Here is a 10189-nt window from a genome sequence, read left to right on the forward strand (position 1 = left end):
TTTTGCATGCCTGGTGTGGTGGCTCGTGCCTGTAATCCCAGCACTTTGGGAGGCTGAGGCGGGTAGATCACCTGAGGTCAGGAGTTGGAGACCAGACTGACCAACATGGCAAAACCTGGCCTCTCCTAAAATACAAAATTAGCCGGGCATGGTGGCAGGTGCCTGTAATCCCAACTACCTGGGAGGCTGAGGCAGGAGAATCGCTTGAACCCAGGAGGTAGAGGTTGCAGTGAGCCAAGATCGTGCCATTGCACTCCAGCCTGGGCAACAAGAGCGAAACTCTCTCTCAAAGAAAAAAAAAAAAAAAAAAAGCCAGGCGCGGTGGCTCATGTCTGTAATCCCAGCACTTTGGGAGGCTGAGGCAGGCGGATCACAAGGTCAGGAGATCGAGACCATCCTGGCTAACATGGTGAAACCCTGTCTCTACTAAAAAAAAATGCAAACAAATTAGCTGGGCGTGGTGGCTGGCGTCTGTAGTCCTAGCTACTCGGGAGGCTGAGGCAGAGGAATGGCCTGAACCCGGGAGGCAGAGCTTGCAGTGAGTCGAGATCGAGCCACTGCATTCCAGCCTGGGCGACAGAGTGAGACTCCATCTCAAAAAAAAAAAAAAGAAAAAAAGACCAGGCTTGGTGGTTCACGCCTATAATCCCAGAACTTTGGGAGGCCGAGGCAGGTGGATCACTTGAGGCCAGGAGTTCGAGACCAGCTTGGCCAACATAGTGAAACCCTGTCTCTACTGAAAATACAAAAATTAGTTGGGTGTGGTGGCACATGCTTGTAATCCCAGTTACTCAGGAGGCTGAGGTAGGAGAATCGCTTGAACCCAGGAGGTGGAAGTTGCATGAGCCCAGATCACCACTGCACTCCAGATTGGGTGACAAGAGTGAAACTCCGTCCCCAAAAAAAATTTTTTTTTTTTTTTTCCAGAATGAGGTCTCACTGCATTGCCCAGGCTGGTCTCAAACTTTTGGGCTCAAGTGGTCCCCCTGCCTTGGCCTCTCAGGAAAGTGCTGGGATTACATGTGTAAGCCACCATGCCTGGCCAAAGACTTACTTTACAAGAGGAATATAAAACATCTCACTAATTTTCATATTGATTATGTGTCGAAATAATATTTTTGATATTTTGTGTCAAATAAAACAGTACTAAAATTAAGCTCACCTATATCCTTCTACATTTTCACTGTGGCTACTAGAAAATTTTAAATTACATCTGTGGTCCCCATTATATTTCTACTGGACAGCACTGGGCTGGGTGAGATTACTAGGGGCAGAAAGTACATTCTGAGGGCCAACCAAGGCGATTGATACTGGGGTTAGGTTAACTGAAGGGTAGAAAACGCCATGTTAATAGGAGGCAGGGATGGAATAACTGGGAGCAAAGTTATCAGAGCATGAGAGAGATTCTGGGGGACAGCGGGCTGGGGCATTATAAGGAGGAAAGAGGCTTTGTACAACGGCTAAGAGACAGGAGGATGCATTCAAGTTGGCCTGGATGAAGGGATGACCCTCTGCGACTTGGGTGGGGGTAAGGGTGGCAGGTTGGGGCCAGCGCTGCACTCACCGTTTCTGCTCCCTGGAAGGAAAAAGAGACAGTGTCACTTGGTCCCTCCACCTCAGGGACGCAGTCAAGACACCCTGCCAGGCCAGCCTCTGCCTGACCCCCAGCTCACCTCTCTTCTTCCAGCTTCTTCCGCAGGAGGTCCCGCCTCCAGGCGGGCATGCTGGCCAGCCGGGCCTCCTCCTCCTCCTCCTGAAACACAACCACAAAGCTTCAGGGCCTGCAGGGGCTGGGAGATAGGGGGCACCCTCAACCTGGGGACCTGAAGGAGTCAGGGTCACAGGAAGATACCCTTTTGATGAACTTCCGTGGGACAAGTGGATGAAGTGCCTGGTCTCAGCCCCTCAGAGCGGGCCTCCTTTCCCCTAGTAACCCAGACCCTTGTGTCCTACAGGAGACACTACAGAGATCAGAGTTGAGTGGGACAGAAGCAGAGAATAAGTAGCTGGGACCCAGAGGTCCTGAGCCTGATTCCCCACAGGGGCAGGTGGCCAATGGCCACAGGCCCAAGACCTCTGGGCAGATGCAGATGTCGGCCCCCACCCAGCCTCTTGGCTCAGGGAGACTCGGGCTGCCCTGGCTCCCCTGCAAAGGACCTTCAGCCCATGGTTGCCCTCTTCCCAAAAGAGTGGACATGTGCTGTACATTCGTGGGGCTGCAATGACATCGGGGGCAGGTGTGGTGGCCAACGTAGGCAGTTTACAGCAAAGAGTTTTATTTATCTAATGTTACAGAGGAGAAAGGGTCTGTACACGGCACACTTCACACGGAACACTGCACACGTGGCTCCCTTGACCTCAGCCAAGGAGGTAGCTGTGAACTCCAGTGGAAAACCAGAGAGCAGGCCACACAGCCACAAGGGGGAGCCGCAGCCCCTCACTCAGAGGGGCTTCTGCTGCCTGGCTCCACACAGCCCAGCAATGCCACGGGGCCAGAGGGGGACACCTGGTTTGTTCTGTGCGTGCCCTGCCTATGCGACCAACGCCCCACAGCCTGCCACGATGGGACCTCAGAGGCTGAGGCAGCCTGGTCCTGGGCCCTCCGGGCTGCTCAAGGCCACAGTCCTGGGTTCTTCCTGCTGCTTCCGGCCTCTGGAGGGCGTCAGACAGGCGTCCAGGCCCATGTTAAGACGCTGGAGGGTGAACTGCGAATTCCGAATTCCGCTGCTCAGATGTCAAACAGCTCTGCCTCCTTCTCCTTCCAGAAGGAGAAGCTGCGGTCGATGTAGCGGCAGATGTCCTCGTTGCTGAACTCGCCCATCTCAGACACCAGTTCCAAAGGGTCTTCGGCGGGGGCTTCGGACCCAGGAGAGTCTGAGGTCGGGGGAGACGCAGCAGGCGGGGGTGGCGGCTGCGGCGCAGGGGCCAGGGCCTCGGGCTGCCCCTCGGGCAGGACCCCCGTCTGAACTGGAGCGGCCTCTTCAGTCAGCTCGTGTTCTTTCTCTTCCTTTTTCTTCGCCTGTTCTTCTGGGGCTGGCTCAGCCTCCAGGCCATTTCCGAAGAACCGGTGCCTGAGGTCCTCGAAGCCGTCGCTCCAGCCGCGCCGGCCGGCCTCCACCTCCTCCAGCACCACGCGGTGGAAGAGGCGGATGCGCTCCCACGGGTGGCTGCCCAGCCGGTCGAACATCTCGTAGCACAGTAGGTGGCGGAACTTGCGCTCCTCGCGGCTCAGGCCCATCTCGAGTAGCTGGAAGTAGCCGAGCATGAAGAGGTCCAGCGTGAGGCTGTCGTAGCGCGGGGGTGCGCCGCTGTCCAGGGGCGGCAGGAAGTGCTGGGGCCAGTACAGGCCGTGCGCCAGGCCCGGGCTTGCCGGCACGCGCCGCAGCAGGCTCCGCCAGTGGCCCAGCAGCTTGCCCACCGCCTGTCGCTGCCTCAGCAGCTGCCGCAGTCGTTCGTCGGGACCGTGGGCCGCGCCATTGCTCGCTGGCAGCGGGGGGACGTCCGTGGTCTCCAGCCCCGGGCCGGCACCGGCGGCCGCCACACGGGGCAGCAGTCTGCGTAGGCGCGCCTGGTCGCGGCGGCCCGGGCAGCGGAAGGCCCAGCGGCGCCAGTGCTCCAGGAAGAGGTAGACGATGCGCTCTTTGCGCAGGTCGAGGTAGTCCTGGACGCCGCGCAGCTCCGTGCAGAGGGGCGGCCGGCGCGCCAGCTGCTCGGGCTCAGGCAGCGCCGCCTGGCGCTCCTGTGCCTCCGGCGGGCCCAGGGTGCCCAGGGGCTCCCAGTCGGCCAGCGGGCCGTGGGCGGCAGGGGAGGCGCTGGTGGCTGGCCAGAGCCGGCCCGCCAGTAAGTCCTCCTCCAGAATGGGCTCGCGGGCCCGGGGCGCAGAGACTGGGGGGGCTTGCGGCTCGAAACAGCGCGCGGGCGCGCACCCGTGCGGCGCAGCTCGAGGTGGCGCGGAAGAGCTTGCACTGAGACGCCGCACTCGAGGATCTTCGCGCGCCACGGCCTCGCGGCACAGCTGGCGAGTGCGAGCGGCCCAGCAGGAGCGGGCCCGGCGGGCGCCAGGCGCGTCGGGCAGCGGCGCTAGCGGCTGGGCCGGTGTCAGCGGTCAGCAGTTCCGGGGCCAGGTGCGCAGGCCGGGCCGCCCAGCGCGGGCCAGCAGGCGTGGCCATGCTCTTGAGCAGCGTTGGAGATTTGCCTGCACCAGGCGGGCAGGCTGACGGCGCGGCCATGCATGCGGCGCGGGTCGGACGGTGAAGCGCGGGCCGACAGGGCGGCCGAGATGGGCAGCAAGCCTGCTCCAGGCTCCAGCTCCAGTTGCTCCAGGGCGGCGCCTCCAGCTCTGCGCCTTTGTGCAGCACCTGCAGGTTCTCGTTTTGCTTGCTCGATTGGGCGGAGGATGTCGGCCTCGCGTCATGGAGCTTCGCCGGAAGGGCCAAGGATGGCGTGTGCCGCGGGGAGTACCTCCAGCCCTCGCGGGTAGCAGCACGAGCTGGTTGGCCCGTTCAGGTAAGGCGGGGGAAGACAGAGAGGGAGAGGGAAGCGCGTCTCCCTCTGGCCCAGCTCCCGCAGTTTTGCGCGGGAACCTTTTGGCATGTCCTGGCGTGGTGTAAATGCTCCGGCGGGGCTGCATCTGCCAGGGGAGGGAACAGCGCCTGGCCGGCAGGGGGTACGCTGGGGCAAGGGGCTTCCGCCCAGCCGCCGCTCCGGGGCTCGTGCAGTGTCCACTTTTGGTTCTTCTGGCGGGGCAAGGCCGGTCCTGCGTCGCTGCTGCGGCGGCAAGGAGAACAGGCCGGCAAGACGGGGTCTCCATGCCTGCTTGGTTGGCCTCATTACACACCCAGGGAACTTGCGAAGGCGTTGAAACTGAGAGGCGCGGTGGCCTCCCAACCCATCCGAGGGGTGGCTATTGGTGAGGCCTCTCCTCCCAGGACTCATGACCCCTTCTCGAGTCTCACCTGTGGCCCAAGCTCCCGCTCCCCTTGTCGGTCAGTGTTTTCTATGACAGAATGAGAGGCCCCACTGCTGCTCTTAAAGAGGCTACAGCCTGCAGCTTCCACTGAGCTGGCCCCCACCTACCCCCCCGTCCTGCCTGCCGACAGGCTGGGCCACCGTCAATATTCTCATTTGGCTCACTTTTTTCCAACCTCTGATGGGTCCAGTTTTTCCCCCCCTGGGCCCTGGCCATCGCCTCCCCAGAGGCTCCCTGATTCATCTTTGACCCTATGCGACCACTCCCCACATACAAAATAGGAAGCAGCCTTCTCCTGCCTTAACACTTCCCCACCGTGGTGCTCCGGGAGGGAGTCCGCTCTCTGTCTGGGGGCGGCCTGGCCAGGTCTTGGCGTAACCTTGGCCCCCACTGGAGGGGTCTCTTCCAGCTCAGGCCTGACCCCCTTCCTCCACAGCACAAGCTCAGGGCCCACATCCACTCTCACTTCCAGACTGCCCTGTCCACCTGCCAGGGCTTCTTCAGTCCAACCTCCTCCTGGCCACCCCTCACTCATCTTCCAAGTTCTCACCTCAGACATCACCTCCTCCTCCCTAACACACCCCCCAGCCCACATATAAGGTGGGTCAAGTTAGGGTTGCCCCAGTCCCTTCCGTTCCCCATTGCAGCTGGCTGTGTTGCATCAGCCCAGGTACTTCTCTCCACTGCCACCCACTCTCACACTGCCCCATTTTTTGTGCTCCGTGACTCGCACACATGTCCGCAGCCACCTTAGAGCAGGCCTTGATATGTTCACCATGAATCCCCAGAGGCTACAACAGTGTGTGGGGCACATAAATGGCACTCGGGGGCCAGGCGTGGTGGCTCACGCCTGTAATCCCAGCACTTTGGGAGGCCGAGGCAGGTGGATCACTTGAGGCCAGGAGTTCGAGACCAGCCTGGCCAACATGGTGAAACCCCATCTCTACTAAAAATACAAAAATTAGCCAGGCATGGTTGGTGGGCATCTGTAGTCCCAGCTACTCGGGAGGCTGAAGCGGGAGGATCGCTTGAACCCAGGAGGCGGAGGTTGTAGTGAGTCGAGATCACACCACTGTACTCCAGCCTCAATGACAGAGTGAAACCCTGTCTCAAAAAATAAAAATAAATGGCATTTGGGGAACAGTTGTTGGATGAATGAAAGGCAACTCATCCTGCCAGCTGGTGCTGATCGGCCCACCTTACAGAGAAGGAAACTGAGGCTGGATGAGGGTCAGTATTGGCAGCTGGAAGGTGGCATTGCAGCAATAGAGCCCATGTCCCTAAGACTGAGACCAAAGCTCTCTTGGCTACGCAGTGTGGTCCTTGGACCAGCGTCATCAGCAGCCTCACCCAGGAGCTGGCTAAAATGCAGAGCCTCAGCACCGCCCAGACCTCCTGAATCTGAACAGGCCTTTTAACCAGATCCCAGGTGCTAGGCAGGTGAGGGAGAGTCTGAAAGGCTGCTGTCTCACTTCCAAGGACAGGCTGCTGGGGGTGTGTGTGGAGACTGGGACAAGCCTGCCACCTGCTTTCCACAAAGAAAATGGCCAGGCACAGTGGCTCATGCCTGTAATCCCAGCACTGGCCAACATGGTGAAACCCCATCTCTAATAAAAATACAAAAAAATTAGCTGGGCATGGTGGCATGCGCCTGTAATCCCAGCTACTTGGGAGGCTGAGGCAGGAGAATCACAAGCATGGGATTGAACTCGGGAGGCGAAGGCTGCAGTGAGCCGAGATCGTGCCACTGCACAACAGCCTGGGTGACAGAGCGACTCTGTCTCAAAAAAAGAAGAAAAGAAAAGGAAGAAAAGAAAGAAAAAGAAAAGAAATAAAAGAAAAGGAAGAGAGAGAAAGAAAGAGAAAGAGAAAGAAGGAAAAAGGAAGGAAGGAAGAAAAAAAAAAGAAAGAAAAGGAAGGAAGGAAAGAAAAGGAAAGAAAGAAAGAAAGAAAGAAGAAAGAAAGAAAGAAAAAGAAGGAAGAAAGGAAAAAAAAAAAAAAAAAAAAAAAAAAAAAAAAAGAAAAGGAAAGAAAAGAAAAGAAGAAAAGAAAAGAAAGAAAAACGGGAGGCCCCGAGGTTGGGGTTGGGAATGGCGTGGGGGATGGGCTGTGCATCCAGATGCAGACTCCAGGGCTCCCTGGGCACCCCGCCCCACCCACCTTCCGCCTCTGCTCCTCCTCCTCCTGCATCTTCAGCTGCAGCTTGCGCACCATCACCTGGCGCTTCCACTCCGGGATGGGCCGGCCCTGCTCATCGTGCGTGGGGATGAGCGCCTCCACGTCCAGCTGCACGCCAGGCGCAGGAGTAGTGGGCGGCACCGGAACCAAGCTTCCATTGAGCAGCGGCTGAAACCCCGCAGCTGGCGGTGTGGGGCTCCGGACTGGTGACAGTGCAGGTGACACAGACGGCAGCGGCGAATCGGGCTGCAGGGAGAAGCGGTGGGGCTGAGCGCCCGGTGGCCTGGGGCCAGGGAAGCCGGGTCGCAGGCTCCTGCCAGGCCCGCCTACCTGGAAGGCCGGCTGCCCGCTGCCTGAGAACACTGTGGTCAGCCCCTTGCTTTGCGGCGTAGGCTTCAGGCTCTTGCCTGCCTTAATCTCAGCCAGTAGCTCCGAGTTGTCGCCCGTCGGGGACATCATGTTGAAAGACTTGGTGCCTATGCAGAGGCAGGAGATGAGGCACTGGCCCCGGTGGGGCTGCATCCCTGCCACCCCTCACCCACCCCTCTGCGGCCCCCTTCCCAAGCCAAGATTGGCTGGGTGCCCATCCTCGGGCCCAGCAAGCAGCTCTCCAGATCCCAGGTCCCGCAGGCTGCTTTCAGGGCCCCCAGAGGCCGGCCCTTGGTTCCCCGACTGTGACAACCCCACTATCCTCCCCACCCTACTCACGAGGTGGAGGGCCCCCGCCTGGAGGACCCTGGGAGTTCATGGTGGCTCTTGGGCATATGTCCCCGCCCAGCCACTGACTGCCTAGCTCCAAAACGATACCTGGAATCAGCCACCTGACCTTTGTCCCAGGTTCCCTGGCTCAGCCCGGCTGGGGTGGAGCCTCCCTCTGGCCCTCTCCCTACATCAGCAAAGCCTCAGTGACCCTTGAACTGAGTCAATTGGGGCCTCCATGGACATACAGAGTCCGAACCCTGGAGTGTCAGTACCCACCTGGTCCCCTCCCTCTCCACCACACCCACAGACAGACGCACAAGCAGACACATTGGTTGCAAGCCGGGAGCACATTTATGGCAAAGCGAGGCTCAGCTCTAGGGGCCCAGGAAAGCAGGGCCCTTACTGAGGCTATGGGAGGCTCCCAGGAAGAAGGGCAGGTGGGTAATATGCAAATACACAGGGCAGAGTGTGCATTTTCCGGCTTAGCCGGAGGAGGCAAATGGAGATTTGGAGAGCGGTCTCTTGAGCCCCATGAAGGGGTCAGGTCCGGGAGGGAGGAACAAAATGGGCCGACAGCTCTTGGATTCCCAGACTGGGGATCCCAGAGTACAGTCACAGGGAGGAAGAAGAGGAGAAAGGGAAAATCGGTGTGGCTGGCTCATTTATTAAGGCAAAACCACCAGCCAGGCGCAGAATGCTTAGGTGCGTATGTGGGTATGAGGGTAGGTATGAGGTGCAAGGGCCCACCCATGCATCGAGTTTCTCTCGCCTGCCAGCCCCTGCCCTTTCCTCGAGTCTGGGCCCCTCCTGCCTTGCTATTCCTGCCTCTTCCCCCCACCCCGCGCCTCAGCCTCAGCCAGGAGCCGCACACGCAGCTACTCACTCTTCCTGTGCCTCAGGACTCTCACTTCTAGGGACCAAGAGGAGAGAAGTGACAGTGGAGTTAGGAGGGAGAGGGGGCCAGGATGAGACTGGGACAGCAGGGGACAGGGAGCGAGCCAGGGAGAGCAGGAGGGGGGAGTAGAGAAGAGAGGAGGAGCTTTTCTGCCCATCTGACCCTGGCTCCGGCTGCTCTGGGCCTCATGAGGGTGGTCCATCGAGTTCCCGGCTTGGCTGGTGCCCCGAGGGCTGGACAGGGCCACCACTGGCTCTAGCCCCTAGCAAGGGCCTCCACCTTGGCACTGGGTTGTGGTAGGGCACCCAGCCCTGGCTGTGCTGGGTGGGGGTGTCTGGGGAAGTCCAGAGTATTTTTCTCTGCCCTTAGCTTCAGCCCTGCTGCAGGCTGTGGAGGGAAGGAGAAGGAGGTTCCGCACGCAGGTGCTGGACATGCTTCCATGGGCTCTGGTCTGCAGGGGCTGGGGCACCATAGGAACCATAGAGGGACAAGCTCTGCTCTGCACTCCTAGTCAGGGAGACAAAGCTTTGGAGGGTGCCACTAAGCATGATCTCTGCCCTGAGTGGCTGGGTGAGGAAGGCATCCCAGCCAGGCTGGGATGGGAGCACCACATCTAGACACCCTGTCCTGGGCCTTCTAGGTATCCTGGCAGGGGGACACTGTCCCACCCTACATAAAAGCAGCCCAGGAATCCTGCACCAGTCTAGCTCTTAAAAAAGGATGTCTAGGGAAGTCATCGAGGAGGGAGGGGAAAACGTTGCCCCCATAGCCAGGCCCCGGCTGGCCCAGGGCCCCTGGCAGGAACTGGCTAGGAAGAGTTCCTGGCATTTCTAAGAAGGCTTCAGGTCTGTGCTGCTTGGAAGGACAAGAGAAAGACATGGAGAGAGGAAGAGAGGCTCAGGATAGACGGGGGCAGGGGGAAGGGTGGCCAGCTGCAGGGCCTCTCTGAAGCTGGTTCTACTTCGTGTTCCTCCAGCACCAGCTCATGGGAAACACCAGCGCCAGAGCTGGGAGGCCCTTTCTAGCTGGTAGGAGGCAGGCCCAGAGAGGGGAGGGAACTTGCCCAGGCCACACAGCTAGGGGGTGGGAGGCAGGCCCAGACTGGGGAGGGGACTTGCCCCAGGACGCGCAGCCCGGTCCTGCTTTGGCAGGACCTCGAGCAACCCAGAGCCCTCCCTTAGGGTCAAGTACTCAATGGGGTAGGGGTGGCCGGAGGAACATGGAGAAGAGGAAGGACCCGGGCAGTGACAGCTGGGGAGGGGGCGGTGTCTAGATTTCCCTCCCCTTTCAGGGCTAGCGCCGCCCCCCACCCCTCAACCTGCCCCTACTCACTGCCGGTGGACGAAGAGGAGCGGCGCTGCCCGCAGCCAGGGCCAGCGCCCTCGAGGGGCAGAGGCGGGGCCGGCGGCAGCGAACTCGCGGCCTCGGGCAGGGGCGGCGGCGGC

The 10189-nt window shown here is 59.9% G+C and overlaps 1 protein-coding gene across 1 annotated transcript in view; it reads right to left on the bottom strand.

Moving 5' to 3' along the window:
* The window catches only part of ESPN (espin), a 38776-nt gene that overhangs the window by 1884 nt on the left and 26703 nt on the right, over nucleotides 1-10189 (bottom strand). Inside the window, 5 exon segments of the mRNA XM_017856001.1 lie at nucleotides 1565-1576; nucleotides 1674-1753; nucleotides 7130-7393; nucleotides 7478-7623; nucleotides 10077-10189. Of these exon segments, the coding sequence (XP_017711490.1) occupies nucleotides 1565-1576; nucleotides 1674-1753; nucleotides 7130-7393; nucleotides 7478-7623; nucleotides 10077-10189 (615 nt within the window).

Source organism: Rhinopithecus bieti, unplaced genomic scaffold (genome assembly GCF_001698545.2).
Source record: "Rhinopithecus bieti isolate Rb0 unplaced genomic scaffold, ASM169854v2 scaffold_40368, whole genome shotgun sequence".
Lineage (NCBI taxonomy): Eukaryota > Metazoa > Chordata > Mammalia > Primates > Cercopithecidae > Rhinopithecus > Rhinopithecus bieti.